The 25289-nt window shown below is 37.2% G+C and overlaps 2 protein-coding genes across 8 annotated transcripts in view; one reads left to right on the top strand and one right to left on the bottom strand.

Annotated features, from left to right (window-relative positions):
- Window positions 1-1065: 1065 nt before the first annotated feature.
- On the bottom strand, window positions 1066-24875 carry LOC125230688 (coiled-coil domain-containing protein 74A-like). Of its 6 annotated transcripts, none has more exons than XM_048135938.1 (10): window positions 24739-24874; window positions 20179-20347; window positions 16858-16943; window positions 16497-16618; window positions 15434-15620; window positions 13154-13281; window positions 4317-4426; window positions 3587-3673; window positions 2345-2467; window positions 1066-1859 (listed from the first exon to the last, which is right to left on the bottom strand). In XM_048135938.1, exons 1-10 carry the CDS (start codon window positions 24844-24846, stop codon window positions 1747-1749), a joined length of 1233 nt encoding a protein of 410 aa, XP_047991895.1. In that variant the 5' UTR covers window positions 24847-24874; the 3' UTR covers window positions 1066-1746. The 6 variants fall into 6 exon arrangements, with proteins under 6 accessions (XP_047991895.1, XP_047991894.1, XP_047991896.1 ...); XM_048135937.1 differs by having other exon boundaries at window positions 3587-3685; window positions 16497-16617; window positions 16857-16943; window positions 24739-24872; XM_048135939.1 differs by having other exon boundaries at window positions 3587-3685; window positions 15485-15620; window positions 24739-24870.
- Window positions 18562-25289, top strand: part of LOC125230687 — a 103951-nt gene continuing 97223 nt past the window's right edge. The window contains exon 1 of one of the 2 annotated variants that reach the window (XM_048135936.1): window positions 18562-18586. Coding sequence is in view for 1 of the 2 variants with exons in the window: in XM_048135933.1 (XP_047991890.1) it covers window positions 22574-22850 (277 nt within the window). In the remaining variant the exon portion in view is untranslated. Of the gene's footprint in view, window positions 18587-22564; window positions 22851-25289 lie in introns of those variants that run through there. The other variant, XM_048135933.1, reaches the window with a different exon arrangement.

Raw genomic sequence — 25289 nt, forward strand, 5'->3', positions numbered from 1 at the left:
TATTCAAAAATACTTTCCAACTAAAATATTGATTCTAGCGAAAAATGTTATAGAACCTTTCTTGTAGGAAATATTATGTAGATTAATTCTGTATAACATCATTTTTGGCTATGAGCCACCGATTTCGAGTTATTAACAAAAAACGGCCCATGAAATCTATTTAAAAATACTTTCCAACTAAAATATTGATCCTAGCGAAAAATCTTATAGAACCTTTTTTGTAGAAAATATTATGTAGATTAATTCTGTCTAACATTATTTTTGGCTGTGAGCCACCGTTTTTGAGTTATCAACAAAAAACGGCTCAAATATCTATTTAAAAATACTTTCCAACTAAAAAATTGATCCTAGCGAAAAAAGTTATATAACCTTTCTTATAGGAAATTTTATGTAGATATTTTCTGTTTAACATATTTTTTTGCTGTGGGCCACCGTTTACGAGGTATTAACGAAAAACGGAGCATGTAATCGATTAAAAAAAACTTTCTTACTAAATTATCCATTTATATATTGATCCTATCGAAAAAACGTATATAACCTTTCTTGTAGGAAATTTTATGTAGATATTTTCTGTTTAACATATTTTTTTGCTGTGGGCCACCGTTTACGAGTTATTTACGAAAAACTAAAAAATTGACTTTCAAGATCGAATAGCAGGGTACGGACCCCACCTCATGTCATGGCATTATTTTTCCATGGCTATTTAGACCCTCATCTTTCACTGGTAAAAATGACAGACTGCCTCAAGAACCTTTTTTGGAATTATTTTTTTACCACTTTGTACCGTTCTGGCACGGTGAAGGACCCGGCCAAATGATCTGGCATAAATACTATGCGACTTCTGAGGAACTCTATTTTCACTTTTTAATAATTCCAGATTGCCTCAAACACCTTTTTTGGGCCTCAAAAAATTAAATCTTTAAAAATTCATAGCTCGATAAAGCCCCGCTCCCCAGCTGCCAGACTTGCAGACCTGATGTTGGCTATGATCAGAGAAGCATCTGAGCACCTTTCCAGGTTGCCTCAAGGACCTACTCCAAAATCCTGCCAGCTCTCCGTCTATTAGTAGATTACTTTATCATTAAACTTACAAATACGTTTTTCAGCTTAGCGCGTTATAGTTCTCCGGTATATCCATTTCATAAAAAACTTTTTAAGTTGGTACTTCCAAGTTTTTCCCTAGATGGCATTGTCCCTCATATCGCTAGTCGTCAGTGCGCAGCCAATAATGCGTACGAGTAAGTAGGTATTAATGAAGCCCATAGAACAAGGTTCATCGCATAATATCTCATATTGAATACATCATGTATTGGATATTTGCGAGAAAGTCTTGTCGGGGCCTTAGTCGCATCAGGTAAAGGTTCGCCTTTGACAATTTTACAGTCTTTGAGTTGCTTAGTGGATAAATAATGTCACTAGCAACAGTAGCTACTAGCAATTCTTAACCCCCTGTATGATGCCTGTCATTAATTATCATTGAAAAGTGACCTTGACATTTAAAACAATAGATTTTAATTCACACGCACGGATCTGTAGAATGCGACCCTTAAGAGGGGTTAAATGTACGAAGTTTCACCATCGCACGTAGTCGAAGTTTGACAGAATATGTTTATGAAAAACCCCGGCAGGTGATCACACAGTTTTCAGCAAGAAACCGCGGTGCTAAGCTCACATTATCCATCCACTCAGCGAACCGTCCACTTAAAACATCGAAGGATGTCTAGTCCACTATTTGGCTTGTGCGCATTACGTGTGGTCCGTCTGTGCGTGCTTGCGGTGCGCGCGCCGCTGCCGCGGGCGCTGCGCGGGCGCACCGTTCGGCGCGGCGGCCGGCGTGTCGGTGCCCGTGCCTGATACCGCTGGAACAATTTAATAAAATATAATATTGGCTTGGCGCGTACCCTGGCCGGAAAATGCTAGGTTGAAGAAGAAGAAGATAATATTGGCTTAGAAATCTAATAAACTCGAACCAAGCTAACTATTTTATACGTGTTTTCAAAGCCAATGATCACCATAATTACTGATGTAAAATTGTATGAATTTAGTTTTTACCCTTATAATGAAATTTCTATATTCAGATTAAACTTCTTTATCAGATATGTAAATTATCTCACGATGGTATTGGCAGCGGCCTTAATGTGATTCCTTTACTTAGCTGCTGAACAAAGCAGTGTATTGTTTACCTATACGATTCAAAATCTAATGTCCAAAGTCACCCCGTTTATCTGATTTTAGTATTTTTTTCTTTTGACATGCATAATGACGGTTAATCAATGATAAATGAAATTAAAAATAAAGGTTAAGTTTTTATGATGGTTAATACAAAAACAAATAAAATCCTCACCAAGTACTTGCGGCATCATTTTTGTAACAACGATTTTCAACTCTGGATATCTATTGTTAGAGTCCAATTTCGGTAAACAGTGTTTCGTATCGTTCGTGCGTATCGGTACTAAACGGTGCTTGTCTGAAATATTAACCAAAATAAAACTAAACTAAAAAAAAACAACAAATAAAACACAAAATAAAATAAAAGTGCTACCTAAATAAATAATTACTCAAAGGTTGTCTGGTAGAGATCGCTCTTTAGCGATAAGATCGCCTGTTGTGCGCCTCTAATGGCTCTAATGCCTCTATTTATAATCATTTGTTTTGTCTCAACTGTATCTTTTGCTGTGTTAAAGGGGCCAAAGTTGTATTTTAACGCCGAGTGTGGAATTGAAAAACGAGCATGTGAAAGGATTCTAAGTTGAACCACGAAAAGTATTCTATCTTTCTACCTAACTAAAAATTAAATCAATCCCGTTTATCAGCTTTTGCAAGTAAATCACTTTATTACTAGCTATTTAGCTAATTTGACTTTATTCAAGGACAAATTACTTTCGTAGTGGGAGTATTAAAACAAAACACGTGTTTCCGAGCTAGTGAGGGGGGATACAGTAATCCCCAGCTTTGCAAGACAATAAATTGTAGTAATAAAATAATTGTGTGGCAACACTGTATTGTCGTCCTTTTCCAATTTATGTAAGAAAAGGACAACACTAAACTGTTTGCCACTTTTTAACTTGTATTTTTTTCTTGCCAGACTGTAGATATCGTTAATTTCTGATGACGAAATTGAGTTCACCGTTTTACAAAATTATGCCATGTGAAACGAAAAACCTAAGGTGCCGAACTAGGTGGTAGAAATCACCTGTTAACCAGCCTTACTTCAAAATGTACTCTTTAAACCGCCCAAGGCTCACATTTTGCCTAAGATGTAGAATTTGAAATTAGGACAGAAGCCGGCCTCTACACGAGATCTCAATCATCTGCACATGATTGGCGCGAGATAGATCACACGTCTTCTTCTAAAATGCATGATCTTGACAAAGATTTATTCTGAAATGCTATCAATAGAGTCAAAAATATATGATGCATATATACATCACTATGCATTTAAGGGTTAATGGCATAAGGAGTAGTTATCCCGCGGTGACACCAATCATGTGCTAACCCTGCAGATTGCCTTGATACAGTGAGCCTTATGATTTCGTCTTTGCATCATTTTACATTTAAAGTTTTTGGTTGGTTGGGATTTTTTTACCTGGAGGTTCCTCCGGTGTGTTGCAGACAGCGTCGCCGTTGACGCCCTGCCTCTTCTTCTCGTACCCGTTCCGAGGCCTCGTGTGTTCTGCAACCATTGCTATATAATGCGGTTAATTTGCCTAATCTTGGGTAGTTGTTGGATATTTGAAGAGCAACTTTGAAAACAGTCTGCTCTATCTCTTTGACTAAATTTAAATACAACCCAACCGTGATGAGATATGGATGACTAGAGTAGGGTTAGTTGCCTAGTTAAAAATTTGAACTAGGTATACATTTTCTAAATGGTGGGGGAAAATAAAGAAATCTTCTCGAGGCTGAGGCGTAGGGTTAGAGACAGCGTAGCTTTATTTGACGTTCATATTCGCCATTGTAATATGCCTTTACATTCTTCACGTCAAAAAATAATTTATCTTTCTTTCTTTCAAAGACCCTAGATGTTATAATAAGGTAAACGAAACCGAAACCATCTGCATACAAGAGTGCATAAGTTGAAATCATTGAACATGATACAGATGGTACTGAACCAATTTAATGTACACCAAGACAACTGACCATATAAATAAACAAACAATTCATAATTAATAATTATGTTTGTCGTAGGCAGCAATAGTTCTAAATAAGTATGATCAGTTAGGTGCTTGCAGCAACAGTGTATGTTTTTACTGCCTAGTTGTCTTGTCTACCTATAAGTACCTTGACATTGCATAATAGGTGATGGTGATACTTACGATTTGCATAAACAGTTGAACGATGTATTTGCTGGCCGGAAAGTTCTGGCAAAGTCAAGGGACGCCGCGAGTTGCGCTGCTGGCGTGCTATCATTGAGTTCGCGAATTCTCTGTGAATGATGTAAAATCTCGATTAAGAATACATCTTAGTTGTAAGTAATTAGATCTAGAGTCCAAATTAAGGTATTTAATTTAACATAAATGCTGGGGGAATGGACATACAATTTTATTATTATTTAATTTAGTTTTTTTAGAAATACTTTTAAAATTTATGATGTACAGTAACATTCAAAGTTCCTTTTCGCCCCCTAGCTATCCCTATTCACCCCGGCTCTCTTTTTCATTATTAAATACTTAGGCACAGACCTTCAAAGTGAATTCTCTGCAGATTTTCCGCTTCCCTAAACTGCAGGCGTCGTGTAACGACAATTGAATGATTTCAACAGCATATTCCTGAACCCATTTTAAGACTAAAATGTCATATATCATATGTCATATATATATGTGACGACCGGTCTGGCGCAGTCGGTAGTGACCCTGCCTGCTACGCCGCGGTCCCGGGTTCGAATCCCGGTAAGGGCATTTATTTGTGTGATGAGCACAGATATTTGTTCCTGAGTCATGGATGTTTTCTATGTATATAAGTATTAATATATAATATATATATATATATATCGTTGTCTGAGTACCCACAACACAAGCCTTTTTGAGCTTACCGTGGGCCTCAGTCAATCTGTGTAAGAATGTCCTATAATATTTAATATATATAATTTTCTGGATTTCGCCTAGTTTCTGAGTTATTACTTGAAACGCCTATGCTTCAGCTATAGGAATATCCGGAGGGTTTTCTTGATGATTTAAACTATATGTCACAATCACAAGATTTATTATATCAGAAATTACAGGATTTATTTAATTTATCCAACACAGAGTAAACACAAGCTCACTCGACCAAAGTTAACCAAGAAGTCCTCGCTTCGAGCTGGATCACCACCTTTTATAGCCTCTGGTAGTCAGGTAGCAACCCGGACTAGTTTCACCTGGTTACTAACTCACCCCTCATTAAGTAATGACTCGGTAACTAAATAATAACCACGATGGTGGAGGGTAGGCGGTTTGTTACAGTCGGTCATCCTGCTCGAAACGAGTCCCCTCGTTTAATACATATAAGGCAAGCTTAAGTATAAACATCTATCATATTATTCGGGATACACATACTGATAGGCATTGGGGAGCTAAAAGACTATACAGATTTTTTTTTTTTTTTACTTAACCTTGAGAAAAGGACATTCATATTTAATATATATTACAAAAAATAAGTATCCTGAAACTTTAAATTAGATCACTCACTAAATAAATGAATTCACTTATTATTAATTAATTATTAACTAATGAAATCGCTTGCATCACTTTTTTTCGGTTCATCTCTAATGACCGCTGTTCACTTTGTCATCTCAAATGACGTCATGATTATTATATTTAGTCACTATTAGTGTATGACGGGGCATCAACAAATTAACAATTACACAAAGAACTTAATGAAAACCATGCAGCGAACGTGAAGTTTTTGGACCAATCATCAGTGTAATTATATTCCTAATCGCTTTCACCGCTAGAAGAAAAGCTCGCGCCGTAACTTAGCCATGGAAATATTTTATCTACTGCTACCACTCCTTCATATCGTCTACCTTTTCTAGTAAGAGGCGTGTCCTCTACAATAAAGCGGTCATGAGTTAGTACCTTTTTAATCTTATAGGGACCTTGACATTTAGGCTCTAGCTTTTTGGATTGACCTGACCCAGAAGGTATTGCCCTAATTATCCTTACAAGGTCACCTTCTTTATATGCGGTGGCTGGCTTCCTTGAATGATCAAACCTCTTTTTGTTAATCTCTTGGTGTTTCCTAATGGCCTTGCTAGCTTCATCCCTAGCATCACTTAATGACCTGTTAATCACCCCACTTCCTAACTCATCTGAAATTTGATTTACAATACAATACAATACAATACAAATACTCTTTATTGCACACCTCAATACACGAAACAACATAGCAAGTATAAACAACAACTTAAGAGGTAAAACAAGAGGCGGTCTTATCGCTAAAGAGCGATCTCTTCCAGACAACCTAGGTAGTGGAGAATAATAAATTTAACCTTGTAAGTAGGTGTACTAAATGTAGACTTAGAGGAAATCTAGCACAAACTATACTACGCAAAACAATATACTACACACATAAAAATAAAATACAATACATAAACATACAAATACATATATATATAACAAATTACATGCCAGCTATAGGGGACATAAGTCTATCAAGGTATCATTGATCAATGATCAGATAAAAAGTGAAGCTTGAGAAGTATCTTAAAAGAAGTAGGAGATTGAGCGCGTCTAATATTTAGGGGTAGGGAATTCCAAAGCCGCACAGCTTGAAATGTAAAGGAGTTGTTATAGAATTTAGACGAGGACGACGGAACGGAAAGAAGCAAATTCTGAGAGGACCGAGCAGAACGGAGATAGCTGAAACGGTTCTTAAGATAGCGGGGAGTCGTTGGGTTAAAAAGAATGGAATACAAAAGGGACAGCACGTGAGAGTTACGACGAAAACGAATAGAGAGCCACTTGAGCTGCGAACGAAATTGAGAGACATGGTCATATTTGCGTAACCCAAATATGAACCGTATACAGACATTTTGGATACGCTCAAGCTTATTAAGCTGCTCCTCGGTGAGATCGAGATATGCAACGTCCGCGTAATCCAAAATGGGAAGGAGGAGAGTTTGAGCTAGAGCAATTTTGGTAGGAATGGGAAGAAAGTTTCGTAATCTTCTAAGCGAGCCAACCGCCGCGAACATCTTCCTGCTGACCTCGCCCACCTGAGGTATCCACGATAAGGTACTATCCATGATGAGGCCTAGGTTTTTAACCTGCTGTGAGTAAGGAATCAAAACGCCATTAAAATAGATAGGTGGGAGTTGGTTAAAGTCTAGCCTTGGCAGAAGTTTTGGGCTACCTATTATAATAGATTGTGTCTTAGAAGGATTAACTTGTAGGCCAAAACTATGACTCCACCTCGAGATTTTCTCCAAGTCGCTATTCATCTTACAGATAACAGACGCGAGATCACCAGTAACGCCCTGCGAATAGATCTGAAGATCATCGGCATGATTTAATGTACCTTGTGACGGGCCTGTCGTCCTCCTCCCAAAAAGAAGCTCAGTTGGGGTCATTTTAGTGACTTCGTGCACCGTTGTATTTATGCCAAGCTGTACATCATGTACACACTCGTCCCATGACTCAGGATTTTTATCGTGCACCATGGCTCCCAGTGCCGATAAAATGGTTCTGTTATATCTTTCAACCTGACCATTTGCGCGAGGTGTTGAGACTGAGTTTAACACATGTTTTATCCCCTTCGATTTAATAAATTTTTGGAATTTCCTACTCGTAAAGCTCGTTCCCCGATCAGTAATGAGACGGGTTGGAACGCCAAATAAATTAAAAAATGTTTCAAACACTTTAATACTGGCTTTTGTTTTGGTTGAACGCACTGGTGTCAGATTCACATATTTTGTAAATGAATCAATGATCACTAAAATATACGAGTTTTTCTTTTTACTTCGCACAAATGGTCCTAAATGATCAGCGTGAATTGTATGAAAGGGTATTTCTACTTTAGGGATTGGGTGCAAAAGGCCTTCTTTTGCCCCTGACGGTAGTTTGTGATGAGCACAAGCTAAACACGATGAAACGTATTTTTTAACGAATCTACGCATTTTAGGGAACCAAAAAAATGACCGAATCCTTTCAAGGGTCTTATCAAAACCAAAATGACCCACGTCATCGTGATTTGATTTTAGTAATTGCCAGCGTACCCCTCTAGGGACTACCCAGCGTTCGGTCTTGTCATCGAGGATTCTGAACACTTTCCCGTTTTTAATTTTGTATTCTTTATAAATTGAAGCAACTCTAGCGGTTTCAGGATCCTCGAGAACATCTTTAATTCGTCTAATATCTGGGTCACCTAGTTGGACTGTGGTAATCCAATCTTCGGTATTGACGGGGAGGACATCAAGGATATGAGCCTCAGTATAAGTTTCTGCAATCGGGTCCCTACTTAGACAATCCACATGAGACATTTTTGCCCCAGCGCGGTATTCAATAGTGCAATCGTACTCCAAAAACTGAATCCACCACCTAGCTATACGCGGTACGAGATCTCTTTTCGTAAAAGTTGATCGCAAAGCATGACAATCCGTTATTATAGTAAATTTTATGCCCAAGAGATAAACTCTAAATTTGTTTAGGGAATTGATCACTGCTAGAGTCTCCAATTCAAACGAGTGATATTTTTGCTCATCAGCGGTGGTCTGACGACTGAAATAAGCCACGGGTCTAAACGGCATTGAGCCCTTCCGCTGCAATAAAATTCCAGCTAGACCCATCTTGCTGGCATCAGTATGAAGCTGCGTTTCTGCAGTGTGATCATATAATGCCAACACCGGGCGCTGAATAAGATTGCTCTTTAGGGTTTCGAATGCTTTTGCTTCATCATCAGACCACCTCCAAGTAGCTTGTTTCTTGAGAAGATTCGTCAATGGCTTCGCCTTAGTAGCGAAGTCCTTGACGAATCGTCTGAAGAAACTGGCGAGTCCAAGAAATCGTCTCACCTCATGTTGATTAGTTGGGGTTTTAAAACCTGCAACAGCTAGTGTTTTTTGAGAACCTGGTCTAATTTCACCGTTGCTAATTTCAAAACCCAAAAAGTCTATGGTTTCTTTAAAGAAATTACATTTTTCTAGTTTTAATGTGAGACCGGCTTTACCTAATGCGATTAGAACCTCCTCCAAACGACTCATACCCTCGGCTATAGTTTTCGAAGGAATAAGTATATCATCCATATATACAATAGAATGTTTAATCTGAGCATTGCTAAGGACCTTGTGTATGAGTCGTTGGAAGACCGCGGGTGCATTCGCTAATCCAAACGGCATACGATTATACTCGTATTGGCCGTCGGGGGTAACGAAAGCAGTCTTTTCCCTAGATTCTTCAGCTATCGGTATTTGGTGATATCCAGATGCTAAGTCGAGGGTTGTGAAAATAGATTGGCCTGATAATTGATCAAGGAGGTCGTCTATTCTTGGCAAAGGGTAATGATCCCTTTTGGTTTTGCTATTTAGGGCGCGATAGTCGACGCACAAGCGTTTGTCGCCAGACTTTTTCTGTACTAATACAATGGGACTGGCATATGGCGAAGATGATTCACGCACTATTTTGTTGTCTAACATTTCTTGAACCATTCCCTTAACTAGCTCTCGCTCATGAAATGACAGCCTGTAAGGCCTATACACAACAGGTTCGCTATCTTTTAATTGTATAACCATTTCAGTTTCCGTAGTGTAACCCAAGTCATGCATACCCCACGAGAAACACGTTTTATATTTATCAAGTAGATTTTCTAGATCTTTCCGTTCCTCTACAGAAAGGTTCTTTTCACAATTAATCGTGAATGTTGGATTCGAATCATCTTTTGCCGTTAAATTTACTTTTACTTCTGAGGAAAGATGTCTGGCTCGAGTGATTAGTGAGTCTTTCTGTAGAGTAACAGGTTTTTCACCCAAGCCGTGTACTAATACGTGACACATACCCTGATTTAACTCATATTCTCCTGGCAGTAAGTAATACTCGCATTTTGGGAGGCCTCGAACTGTACCAGGTATATAGATCTTGCCACTTTCTAATGCTGGAGACTTGACAGGAATTGATGTAAATGTGCCTATTGGTATTATCGAATCACAAGAAGTAATTAGAGGGACCTTCACAACATCTTCTTTTTGAATAGATTCAATTAATACTTCTGTCGCGGTTTTTGTAATGCGCAAATTAGATCTTTCACTGAAGGAATGTCCCAATAGAACTGGGCAATTTATAAGGTGGTCATCTACTACGAAGGTCTCTACCTCAGTCTCTATTACTTCTTGTGCTCCGATAGTAATGTACGTGACACCTATTGGCAGATAGGGCACGTTACCCAACCCGCGTAAGTATGGACTGTTTACAGTGGACCATTTCAAGTTTATTTTTTCAGCGTCGGATCTTCGAATTAGTGTCGCTTCGCTACCGAGGTCTAAATAACTCAATATAAAATTATTATTTACTCGTATTGGTAGCTTGTACTTTTCACTGGTGTTAACAGTTTTTACAATTTCGCGGATATTTTTATCAATGCTATTCGTTAACCCTAACCCAAGATTGTCGTTTGAGTCCATCAAAACCTTTAGTACAGATTTATCATTCTTATCAGAAGAAGAATCCTTTTTCTTTCGACAGTCGGTCTCAATATGACCCATCAGGTTACAATATGAACATTTTATTAGTGGTTTAGGACATTTAAAGCTGGGGTGCCCTTTTTGTTTACAGTTGAAACAAGTTAGATGGGAATGTTGGGATGTATTTTGAGAAGGTTTTGATGAACTCGCTTGATCATTACTTTTTGTATTTACACTTTGACTGACTGCCGGATTGCGTTTGTCCCTTTTTTCATTATTGTAACGCAGGTTTCTAAAGAATTCTAACACATTTTCCGTTTTTTCAAATTTGGCAGCTTGTGCACCGACCCTAACATTCCTGTCGTCTACCCCGTGAACAATGCAATCGACAGCATTCTTGCCGAAAATTTTGCAGCGATTTAGTAAATTTATTTTAGCGTAATAATACATTTCTAACGAGTCCCCAAAACGAGCTCGTTTACTTAGCATTTCACTTAAAAGCTCTGCATAATTTTCATTCGACGGGAAGGATTCCTTCAACAATGTTTTCCATTCTACCCATGTACGCTTAAGAGATGGCAAACCCTGATACCAGAGTTTTGCCTGCCCTACTAGTTTAGGTAACGCGTAGTGTACTATTTGCCTATCGGTCCAACCATAAATTTCAGCGCATTCGTCTACCTTGTCTACCCATACACTAACAGTTTGCTCTTTAGATAGGGGATCGAACTCAGGGATAACGTTATTAATGGTGGCAAAACTTTCACGTTCACTGGGCCTATTTTTCATCATTTTAACTAGTTCATCGAAAAAAGTTGATGCCGAGTCATACCTTAATCGCTCTTGGGGTGTGTCAAGCCTCGTCGTTGGTGACTCACGTCGCTGGCTTTCACGTCGTCTGTTCTCGCGTCGTTCGTACTCGCGTCGTTTCGCGCTTTCATTTTCCAGCTGGCTAAGTAAAACTGCAACTCTCTGTCGCTGCGACTCAAGTTCTTCTTCCCGTTCGTGCAATCTCCGAAGCGAGCTGCGGCTCCGAGTGCGTGAGCGTCTCTGGCGGCTGCGCACCTCTTGATCCAAACGGCTAGGTCTAGCGGTATTTCTGTCTGGAGTTTTCAGTCGTCGCTCCCTGCGAGGCATCAATATCGCGCTTCTAGCATGGCTTCGACTTCGACGATCACCATCGGCTTCACTGTCGGAATCCATCCCTGAAACTCATACATTAGGTATTATTGTTTTGAAGTGGAGGATTAATCATAGTGCTCTTTTTTTTGTAAATAATTATAGTTGAAACGTCAAACATGTTTAACTCAGGGAGTGCCCTGGTAAACATGTTTGATTAACCATATAAACCTCCGGACTTACTCCGTTACGGGATATATAGTTTGTTTCTTTACAAAAACAACAAAAGAGAATCTGAACTCACCCTAGACATTACTATTTTAAAGCGGAGAATTAATTGCAATCGAAACGTCAAACATGTTTAACTCAGGGAGTGCCCTGGTAAACATGTTTGATTAACCATACAAACCTCCGGACTTGCTCCGTTACGGAATGTACAGTTTGTTTCTGTGATAAAATTGAATGGTCTTTTTTTTTTAAATTTAGATGCTCATGCTATTTAATACATAAAAAAAATAAAATAGGGCAAAACGAAATAAAAGAGAAAAAAAAAAAAAAAAAAAAAAAAAAAAAAAAAGGACGTACCTTTCTTTGTGTGGACGTGTGCGTCGCACTTCTGAAGATGAAACGCCTATGCTTCAGCTATAGGAATATCCGGAGGGTTTTCTTGATGATTTAAACTATATGTCACAATCACAAGATTTATTATATCAGAAATTACAGGATTTATTTAATTTATCCAACACAGAGTAAACACAAGCTCACTCGACCAAAGTTAACCAAGAAGTCCTCGCTTCGAGCTGGATCACCACCTTTTATAGCCTCTGGTAGTCAGGTAGCAACCCGGACTAGTTTCACCTGGTTACTAACTCACCCCTCATTAAGTAATGACTCGGTAACTAAATAATAACCACGATGGTGGAGGGTAGGCGGTTTGTTACATACTAATTAAAAAAAATCTTTTTTCTTATTGTTAATAAGTACTAAAAGGCTATTTTAGCGACGTTGATGCCATTATGAAGAATAGTCTCACTATCCTCATTGATAGATGTCAAAAAGTGAAAAGTAAAACCTTTCAAAAATTAGATTGTTGGAAAAAAAACGTCAAAAGTCATTTTAAGTGCCAGTTTTATGAATAACATTGATTTTTTTATGTGAAAAAACTTTAAAAATAGTAAAAAATACAAATAATTAAATAATTTTGGCAAAATTTCCTCACCTGTATTTAAATATTTTTTTTTTCTTTTGGCCTCAGAAATGCGTGGTTAAAATCTCTCGCAATGCTCACGAGCACCGGGTATTTTAAAGTTAGTCCAATAGGTATTTACTGTAGAACCATCAAAGTTACATCTATGGTAAATAAAGCACCTGTCAATAAGACACACTGGCCTAGGATTTAAATAACTTGGCCAAATAAATTTATCTAAAAAGTGCTACACTCACTCTCTGCTAGGTTCCCTCCAGAAATCCGGCGCGTTGACAGGCGGAAAGTAGCTGTTATGGAAGCCGTAGGTACCGTCCAGTCCCGACGCTCGGAGAGACGCATGCAGTGAATTCTTCATGCATTGCAGCTGTGTAAATTACGGACAAGTTAAGTGGGTTGTTAAAAGAGCGCTTATGAGAGGTGACAGTGGATTGTCAAGTAAACCGTTCTGGGAGGCGTCCCGTAAATTAGGTCGCTGATGAGTTATCAAAAGAGCGTTATTGAGAGGCGATTGTCCCGCTGCTTGGCCCAAGGTCTGGGAGGTTTATGCGTGTAAGGACTATAAGGAAATATGGGGATGTATAAAAATGTCTACTTGTATAATTTCGTCCCTATATAATTTTGACAAAGTATAAAAATGTCCACGTGTATATTAGACGAAATATAAACATGTAGCATCAATAGACTATATGGAATTATGTCTAAGTATACTAATGTCCACTTGAATAATAATTATTGTCAGTGTATATTTATGACAAAATATAAAAATGTCCACATATTCTGGCTTTCGTCCCTTATTTTTTGTTTTTCAGACGGTTGTTAAATGAAAAATGTGGTCAATATTATTATATGCACTAAATGTATCGTATTTGGTATAACGTAGGACCCTCTTAAAGGGTTAATTTTAATTATAGACAAGTAACTATATTATGAACAGCTTAAGTAAAGAAGTAGACATTTATATACCTAGTCATTTTTTATATAAGACATTTACATACTGTGAATGTAGATATTTTTATACTTTGATAGTAGTCATTTTTATATTTTGACTGAAAAATATTTAAACGTTTTGAAGTATTAGCTTTCTAATATTCAGACAAATTTATGTTTTCAAAGTAGACATTTTTATACATCGCCATATTTCCTTATAGTCCTTACACGCATAAACCGTCTGGGAGAATCTTTAAGCTAATAAGTTGTAGACTTGTACTAATATGTATTCTGTGGTTGTAGGGAGATGCGTAGGATCATGATGGGGACAATGGCATATGGTTACGGCCAACATCGCCCCGAGTCCATAGATCCTATACATAAATAAAAGGTGGTGTTGGCATATTCGTTGTATGGATCGGTAAGCCACAGTGGACTTGAGTGGACAGAATGTCAGATAATTAATTTGTAAGTATCATATAATAACCAGATTAGGTAATTGCGAATAAAATGGTGACGTAATGATTGAAAATTTAAGGTAATCTACATTGTAAGGAAAGTACCTACCTACCAATGGCAATACAGTTAATTTTCACAGAAGTTAATTTTCACAGAAGGGACGGCGCTGACCTGTAGATGCCCTAACGCCCTGGCAACCTTAAAGCTATAGGTATTTTGCTAGCCTAATCATGCCATATGATTGATACGATAAAATAAATATAATTTGCTTGTCGTTGACCTCCCACATATTAGCGGGACGTGAGAAAAACTGCGGGGCACTTCTGGATGAGATTAGCCCAGGACCGGGATAAGTGGCGTACACGAAGGGAGGCCTATGCTCAGCAGTGGGCGATTAATGGCTGAAATGATGATGATGATGATGAGACCTCATTACTACTTACCAACAGCGGCTGGTCCATACAAGCCGATTCCCACCGTCTTGCCTAAAATTGATTACTAGTAAAGTACCTAATGTTAAGGTAGGCTTCTTTGTGCTAGTGTTGCCTATCAGAAATCTTCACCAGATGCCACTGCTACTTACATCAAAATGATCGCGGAAAATGACCTACTCGTACACCTAAATTACTCAGGGCATGATTTCATAGGAACTTTTTGTACAGAAGTCATTTGTTTTGTTTGTATAACCCGCCTAGCATAGTAGTGACGTACCTACGTGCTGCGCTTCGTCGAACAGTAGGTTAGTGACGGAGCCGCCCGTGTGTACCTCCATACCTTGACATATTGCTACTTACATCAAAATGATCGCGGAAAATAACCTACTCGTATACCCAAATTACTCAGGGCATGACTTCACTTCATAGGAACTTTTAGTACAGAAGTCATTTGTTTATTATAACCCGCCTAGCATAGTAGTGACGTACGTGCTGCGCTCCGTCGCACAGTAGGTTAGTGATGGAGCTGCCCGTGTGTACATCCATACCTTGACATATTGCTACTTACATCAAAATGATCGCGGAAAATAATCTACTCGTACCTACACGCAAATTACTCAGGGCATGACTTCATAGGAACTTTTAGTACAGAAGTCATTTGTTTATTATAACCCGCCTAGCATAGTAGTGACGTACGTGCTGCGCTCCGTCGAACAGTAGGTTAGTGACGGAGCCGCCCGTGTGTACCTCTCTCCGCTGGCGCTCGGCGTCGCCGCGCAGCCGGCGCACGAGGCGCTCCGCGTCGCTGAGCCGCGCACGCAGCTCCGCGCGGGATTCGGACGCCTCGCATGCGCACGGGCCGAGGGAGAGGGACTTGAGTTTCCTGGAATATGAAGTCAAGTAAGTGAATATCTCTGCAAAGTACCAGTTAGAGTACAGTGTCAGGCAACAATCAAGACGGGTCAGAGCTCTAAATAAAAAAAAATGCCCTCAAAACGAGGATCTTAGGTAATGTAATTGTCACACGGACACATCATTTATCGATAATAATGTTTTCCCCTCTCAGCTCGGAAACACGTGTTTTGTCCTTTAATACTAGCGGGTAAAAACGCATTTTATCCACTAGTGGGTAAAGTAATTTGACCTTGAATAAAGTCAAATTAACTGCTTTAAAATTGATAAAAGTAGGTGAATCTAGTAATAAAGATGATTTACCACCTGTGGAACTACTGGAAGCAGTGATAAACGCATTTTTTGCGTTGTAGTTTCCTCGCTATAGTGAGGGGAAAAGTTTTGTGTTACACTCGGGTGCAAATGTATTTAACTTCTCGTGTTTTAAAAAACTCGCAAGTTCAGGATTCTATTCTCGAACCACTCGCTTCGCTCGTGGTTCAACTATAGAATCCTTTCACTTGCTCGTTTTTCAATTCCACACTCGGCGTTAAAATACAACTTTGCCCCCTTGTATAACAAATAACTATTCTTTCAACGCCATCTAACTTTGCTCAGACAATTTAGTCATAAGGTACATATTACGTACTAATATGTATTCTGTGATATTACATAGGTACAATCACGCCAGTAACCCATAAAGGGGTAGGCAGAACTACTCATGAAACTACTCAAGTTTCAGTGGCAAATAAATTGGTCCCGTCTAGATTGGTTATAAAGTTTTCCCTTGACTAAACAAGTCAAGACTTCTTTGTCAAAATTGTGGGGAACTTCCAAGCGTTGGCAACAATAAATTATGAATACTTACTCAGTCTGAGCGTCAACCAGCCTTTGCAACTGCAATGCGCGCGCCTCGGCAGCTCTTGCCTCGCCTCGTGCTGCCGACGCCTCGCGCTCAAGGCGGGACACCTCGGCCTTTAGTTTTGCCTCTGATGGAAAAACAAAATAATCATATAATTTATTCATATCTCATTGTTTTATTTTTCGCGTCAGATTTCGACTGATTTCATTTCGTAGAAACGTAATTTATTATGATGCATTTACTAAATTGATGTGCGCTTTATTTCATTTTTTAATCACATTTTTCCCTCATCTTTAAATTATCAGGGATTATAGATTCATGTCATTTGATTATGGTACACAATATTAAATATGAAGATGTTTCCTACCTCAACGTTTTCTCCATTTTCAGACGCAGCGGGCGGTGCTGCCTTCGAAGACGATTCCTTGTTGAAAATCAATTGGAATTGGAGATCTGTTTACAAACGAAAATTTAAGTTTATTAAATAATACATTAACTGTTTGTACCACCGGCAACACTGTTAGCTGTACATTTGTAATCCTTATTATAAAATCTACTGATGGTTAGCTAGTGTTGCTGTTAGTATAATAAGTTTTTTTTTTTTTTCAATATCTATATCTACATTTAAACCTTTTTCCATACACAGATCAGTTAGCGCCAATAGAATTTCAACCATAGGAGTGCGATTGAATTTCGATTAGGTATTCTTTTTGAACAAATTATGTCGATATACAATTAAGTCAATTATCAAAGCTGAAGTAATTTGAATATTTATTCATATTTTTAGAAAAATCTTGTACTATAAAACGGCCTGCAAACTAAATAGGATTTTGGGTTAATCTAAAATTTTATCGAGGTTAAGCGAGTTATCTATAATAGATAATCCTTCACGCTTGATGCAGACTTCTCAAAACACATCTAATCCCAACTCAGATTTCAATCCCTTATCTATCTAATGCCAAAATAATTATCTAAGCTTAGATATAAACGCATTCCGCCTCTGGCAATATAAGTAAATCGTTTGACGAAACCCATGGAGGATAATTATTTAAGCAGGATAGGAGTTCAAAGACACGGATCGATATGTGAACGTACGAGCCTAATCAGCCATGACATGACACACGCCATATTGAACTGGGTTAGATTTTCAGACTAGATTTACCTACAGCTAATGCGTTTTAACAGTAAAATTAGGTACGCTAATAACATCTATTTTTGCCACTATACTGACATATCTAGTGGTATATGTACAAAAATATATAAGAAAATTAATTGTTGTGTGATGAGCACTGATATTTGTTCCTGAGTCATGGATGTTTTCTATGTATATGTATTACTAATAAGTATTTATATATTATATATATCGTTGCCTGAGTACCCACAACACAAGCCTTCTTGAGCTTACCGTGGGCCTCAGTCAATCTGTGTAAGAATGTCCTATAATATTTATTATTATTATTATTTATTATTTAATTGTTTCGCTATTCTCCTGAGCTTCTGGTTCCCACGTTACAGGTCAAGTGTGGGGATCATTGATTTGTTTTTATTGTTATTGTAAATCTGATTTTTATTCGACCGGTTATATTGCCTATTTCTTAAAACATTCCATACACTGCAATGCACTGGACAAACAGAACATACACTAATGCTAATTTCATTGGTTTCAATGTTAGGTCAATGTGGCGCTGAATGAGCTGTTCTTGTAAGTAATCCTATAATATAACCAACACGAGGTCAATTGTTTAATCTTCTATTACTTCGAATTTTAAAGTGATTACCAGTAGGTTAGGTATGTATAAAATGGTGTTTAGTTGATAATAGAGTAAGTTCCAGGGTATAATGAATCGCTGTTTATATTTGTAATAGCTGTTTTTTTTTACTTTTAGAAGATAAAAATAAAATGTGACAAGAGTCATAGATCAAATGAATTAAAAATGACACAGCAAGGCTCTTAAAAACATTTAAATTTACCTCTACTAAATGCCCTTGGCAGTTGAATCATATACTTGGTACATCTGTCTTTTATGTCTCAGTTATATCCAGCGTTGATTTTTCAATGTAACTGACGTAATCACAACAATAGATCGCATAAGAAGGTATGTTTCATCTTGACTAATTGTTTAACCTTGAACAGTTTAAATACGAAGTATTTATATAAAGAGTGCAGTTATAATTCTTTAAGATTTTATAGGCTTGTAATAGTTGTAATACCTAACTAAGATGCTGTTAACAATCATTTGCGAAAAAGGACTATATAAAAGTTTGATTCAATTACTTCATTTTTTTTATAACGATTATAAAAGGACAATGACAATTGTAATGAATTAATTTCCTTTACATCTTGAGAAATCAAACCTACCATGTTATTCCAAATATGAAGCAATAATTATGATTCAGACTTATCTTCAATGAGTTTTAACACGAACATATAGAAACTGGACATTTGCAGACCTTATGTCGCAGTAATAATAACCTCTCGTATGTGTCTTTGTTTGTTTAGATGACAAAGGCGATTGTATCATTGTAACTAACCCGTTTAAGGTAATAATGATGTCTATGTTTACGTGTTACTATGTATTAGTCTATGTACATAGCTGGGCATTAACTCGTTAATCCGTTAATCGTTAATTAACGAAGTTAACATTTCGATTAACGGATTAACTTTTAAGTTAACTTGAAAAAATGTTAACGGACTCGTTAACTTCCGTTAAATTTTTCCGAGTCCGTTAATCGTTAATCTAGTAGGGCACAGGCGCCATCTGCGCTGCGAAAAACACGTTCTGAACGCTACTATAAAAGCCCGAAGTACGGCAAATCCTATGATTTGCCGGTAAATCCTAGGTTTTACCGATGTCGATTGCTAAAAGTCCGAAATATTACCTAAAAAAGTATTCTTCACGTGGATTTGCTTTTACTAACTTTGATTCGGTGAATCCTAAGCTTTACCATGGCGACTGTTGTAGTGATACGGCAGCAAATTCGAGCCCTATTTACGACCACATTCGCTTCCCTAGCCTCTACCGCCCAAAGTGCCACAACAGTCCCGTCACCGCCAGCATCTCTCCTGACACAGCTCTTGGCAGTAGCTCAGGCGATCACTGCCTTCCACGTGCAGCCTAGAGTTCAATAGGCTAGCTGTACTTCGGCCTTTTACAGCAATATAATACGTTATAGTGGGTACTGATGAAACTAAATATTTAAAGAAAAGTTCATTTTTTTTCATGTGTTAACGGATTAACGATTAACTTTAACTTACGTTAAATTTGTCGAAATGTATCGCTTTAACGATTAACGAAGTTAACTTTTTTAGTAACGGATTAGCGATTAACGAAGTTAACTTTTTGATTAACGGTGCCCAGCTATGTCTATGTAGCAATAGATATCAATGTCTGTATGACTTGAATAGCATGATTAGTTGATTTTATGAAGTGCATTGTTGTGATACATCTACATTTTAATCTAAATTTAGGTAACCAATTAGATACCCAGTTAATAAATGTAGGTACTTATTACTGACCGACAGTTTCGTTTCTATCGTTGAATGCTAAAGAAAATACAATTACAAAGAGATATAGTCCCAAATCACAAGACATGCTTGTTTGCGACAATTTAGCTCCGCTCAATCGAGAGAAACGTTTACCGAAATACCTAACCTAGGATAATCAATTATTTCAAAAATGATACACACCCCTATTCCTCTCTCGAAGTGCTTCAATCTCCGTATGAAGTCCACTTAGCATCAGCCTATGCTGCTCCTGTAGGAATCGCACGCTGTGCTCCAAATGCGCAACCCTGGCAGCAGCATCGCCGGCCAACACGAAACCACTGCTGCTCGGCTCAGCTGGCGATTTCTTTACCTGAAGACAACATTTAATGCATTAACAATAAAGAACTGGGTAACGTTTAAATTTATTCTTATGTCAAAGGGTCCGTTTTCAATCCCTTAACTGTGTCAAGAGTGGCTCTGAAACTTGAGCAGTTGATTTTACTCTGCTACCTCTACCTACAACTTGTGTGAACACATTTGCTTATGCATGTATGTTTGTATTTATTAGATTATATAAAACTCTGAAGGTAGAATTAGTGAGAGCAAAATTATCGATTAACGTATGTAGAGTCTTTCTTAATAATACCTACCTATTAGAGTAACATGCTTATACACACTGAAATGTGAATTAATCTTCAATTTGCAAAAATATTTTTCCCCTCACTAGCTCGGAAACACGTGTTTTGTCCTTTAATACCAGCGGGTAAAAACGCATTTTATCCACTAGTGGGTAAAGTAATTTGACCTTGAATAAAGTCAAATTAGCTGCTTTAAAATTGATAAAGGTAGGTGAATCTAGTAAAAAAGATGATTTACCACCTGTGGAAATACTGGAAGCAGTGATAAACGCATTTTTTGCGTTGTAGTTTCCTCGCTATAGTGAGGGGAAAAGTTTTGTGTTACACTCGGGTGCAAATGTATTTTACTTCTCGTGTGTTAAAAAACTCGCAAGTTCAGGATTCTATTCTCGAACCACTCGCTTCGCTCGTGGTTTAACTATAGAATCCTTTCACTTGCTCGTTTTTCAATTCCACACTCGGCGTTAAAATACAACTTTGCCCCCTTGTATAACAAATAACTATTATTTTTTTCCTACAGCCCCGGATTATTTGCTATTCAAATTACTACTACGTATTATTAAAGCCTAAGTACACGTAATTAAGTACGTGTTTTATAAGTTCTATTATGCAAATGTTTGCGCAATGGCGGTATAAACACTGAGGTCGTAAACGCGAAGTAGCATGACTTAATCACATTGCATGTTTAATTCTATTGAATACGATATTGTAATTGTATTTTTATGAATTTCACTAGCCTACTTTTTTAAATTAGCACCAGATTTTTAATGCAAAATGCAGCAACGAAACATAAATAATGACAGATAATATATCTACAATAATTTATCATGTAAAAAATGTAAATTACTAAATCAATTAACTTCATTAACTTTTGAAATAAAACTATGGAAATGGATTAAATCGCGTATAATGAATTATAAATCCGTTTCCATAGTTTTATTTCATGAGTAACTAGTATCGCGGTAACCGAAGACAAATATTTCATTAACTTTGCTAGTAATAATGTTAATCTAACAGAAGAATATGACGTATTTCCGTTATTTCAAAAATACTTATAATGAGGTTAGCACATGACTTTTTATAAAAAGGGGCAATAAATAAAAATTGAAATAAATTGCACCAACAACCATTTCATTCAAATATATTTTTAAAGGAATAGTTTTTCATACATAGACAATATACGCAGTACAGCATTTGGTGAACAAAACAAGACCTATACAACCTGCTTTAATGTAATTGAAAAGCGCATCTCAGGGAAAAGCCAGACATAATCGCTTTTCCGATACGTAGTGTCATCGCCCGGTATTCCTTTGTGTTGTACCTCGACCCATTTAAAGAACCCTACTTTTGCATTTATATCACTTTTTCGTATTTTTTCACAGTTTCATACAAACATCAGTAGGTACCTATAAACTTAGTACTTAGTGTGATTCGTGTGTACACAGATAGTACGCACGACGTAGGAGATGTCTACATGTACATACCTACTGTCTACGTCTGTAATATTTTAGGTGTAAACTAAATGCGTATTACTTAAAAACATTTTTGGAACTGGACTTTTCAACTCTGTTTTATATGTACTCTTATATTTAATATGAAATTTGCCTTTTAATCATAAAACATGACTTTATCATTTGGGCTAGAATCACTCTAAGAAAAAATGTAAACGCTGCATATAAACAATGTTAATATTTATTTTCTCATACAAGTGACGATTATACTTCTAAAATCCAGGTACTTACTTGTAATTTCGTGAACGGCCCAGTCGGCACCAAGACTTTGGAAGCCATCGCTGCGGTATCGAGGTGAACCTTTGTTGTCTACCTCGGGGCACGGACGCGTATGCACTGAACCGACATTGGCGACTGCCTTGCACACTTTAATTCGCAATAAGCTAGTCCGACCGGCCTTGAACTGGGCTGATTATTTTCAGTTGTTATCCGGGTTTTTCGTTTCCAATGCCCGGGTTGCAAGGGGCGGGGTGCAACGTATCGATCGCGCCGCCGCACTCGGCGTACACAACAACAAGGACAAAAAGAGAGATAGTGGAGTTTCTATATCGGTGGCGGAAGGACGGTTATCCATTGATACAGGTGATTTGCCCGGGTGGTTCCGTCGCACTATCGCTGACTCACTGTCACTGCCGTGGCGCGCTGCCAACTGTGCTGATGGCTCTGCGAGTCATCTTCGACGATAATAGCTTTTATAGATTCTTACTTTATAAAACAAACTTAGGTAATAATGTATGTACCTACTTACATTGGTTAATCGAAGAAGCCCCTAAATAAATAATAAAAAACTGAAGGCTTGAAACAAGACTAGTACTTTTATGTTTTAAGACTAATGTACAAAAAAATCAACTAAAATACCTAAGTACATAATAATAGAGGTTTTTTATAGTTAGTTACACCATTAGTCTAACATATAAAACTTCTAAGGCTCGACGATAACAATTGACATGGTAGGAACTTAAACTCTAACGAATATGCTAAGCGTCGGTTACTCTACTCATAGAGTTGAAATGCCATGATTTTTTGGGGACCATTAATCGAATTTACCTTTACTAAGTATTTAATGATATTAGATGAACTTTCAACTTAGTCTTGTGGGGTGAGTAAAGTTCACCACTTAGGACACCTATAATTGAACACAACACTAATTATTTGTAACGCCTACATGAGACATTTAACACCTACTTCACGTCTGACCTTTTCCCTATAAATATTTCCTATAAAGTGTAGAAGAAAATAGAAATGTAGAGTTAATGCCGTTAATGGATTTTCCTAGTACATGTAAAACCATTAATATATAATACGTACCTAGCTTCATATCCCCAGAGACAACTAAAACGTAAAATTTATGACCACAGAGACATGCAATAACACTTACCTTATTATATTTTATTTCCATGAGTATAATATTAACCTTCGACCTTAAAATAAAATAAACTAGGTAGGAAGATTAATTAATTTATTAAAGTCGCCTTTACGGCACGGAAGTAGTTCGTAACTATAATGTAACTATCGAATAATGCAGGTAACTTTGTTATCTTGACATATAGTTAACGTCTTAAAAACTAAATACATATATGAAAAATCCTTAAAAGCCTTTCCTTAATCGAAATAAAAGTAATATGAGGGCGACGATGTTACCTAGACAACGTATAAAGTAATGGCGAAACGCATGATAGATCATCATTATCAATATAATAAAACATTACTAATGTGAATCCTCACCTCAATGCCCCGCAGAAAGGCCAACCAAGTGTCTAGGTTAATATTGCTGGTGCTAAATTGTTTTTAATATTTATTTGCATTTTTATTGGTTTACTGGTACTGGTAGGTATCCACTTCCGTCTTCCATGTACGTAGGTATCACAGCTCGTTGTGCATCGTAAAATATAGTAGGCTTGATTATGTAGAAAAAACATTGTCAGATGTTACTGTATATTGGCCAATCTTAAGAAGTTTTTTTCACTGACTTCCTCTACGTTATTTTATTTGCGATATTTAATTAAACAATTTTTATAGAATTTGTTGTTGGTGATGGGTCGGTCGTACCGTTTGATAGTTTAATTCGGTCGATAAACTGTAAAAATATCTCGAATACAGGGATTCCAATTAGATTAGATTATGTTTAACACAAATTAATGCGGGTTTCGCCAAATGCAGGTAATAAGTAGCGTCCCAGTTAGTATTATCATTCAGATTAAAAATACTGGCAGTACTTACGCCATTTATATGAAATTAGTTGATACCATCATGTAAATACCTGTATTATACAAATGCGCCAAACTGCCAAATACCTATTCTTCACCTACAAACTCTTCAGAGAGTTTTCGAGACTTTGTTTTAATACATCGAATAACTAAAGTTCATTGAACTTTACAATTAATCTAACGCCTATAATTAAAATGTGTTTTGTCGTGTTGGGTTGGGTTCTGTATCGGCTATGATCATGATCACCTTCTTAAATATTACTGGTTGTAAAAATTACAAACTGTATATTACGTATGAAATTATTCAAATTATAGTTCTGCCATGATTGATTGATTGATTGATTGATGAAACCTATTTATTTATCTTTAACTATGCAATCAAAGCAAATCAAATTTAATACTCACCTGATGAATGACTTCATCTTCTCCTCCTCCATAAGTTAAAATTGCGGTTCTGCTCCATTGCGGGAAAAGCCTTGATATAGGCTGCATAGGCAGAGACGGTGTCGCCATTCCGTCTAAAGGCCGGGCGGTGAATAACATGGTTTCGTTCGACACAGGTGAATTGATGACAATTGATAATTAATATTACACTACATATTATGTAAATCCTATAAAACGTGCACTCTTGTTAAGTGAATGTATTGTAGTAATATGTTGGGAAACCAATTTTGAGTACTTAAAGTAAGTTACTATGAATTCGTTTGTACTAAAGTCACGTTTACTTTATAAGTAATGGAAACGTTTATAAACGAAACTGATGTGCCTAAAAATCAATTTCTTTGTTATCAAGTCGCGCATTTGATACGATTTGTTGACAGTAAACAAACATGTTGCCTAGCAACATCAAGGGAATGACAAAATGTTGTCAAGAGAACGACTTTTTCATGAAGTATTTGAAAATAACTAAACGTTTCAAAAATACGACTTAAATAATAACAAAATATGCAGCAAAC

This window comes from Leguminivora glycinivorella, chromosome 10 (genome assembly GCF_023078275.1).
Source record: "Leguminivora glycinivorella isolate SPB_JAAS2020 chromosome 10, LegGlyc_1.1, whole genome shotgun sequence".
Classification (NCBI taxonomy): domain Eukaryota; kingdom Metazoa; phylum Arthropoda; class Insecta; order Lepidoptera; family Tortricidae; genus Leguminivora; species Leguminivora glycinivorella.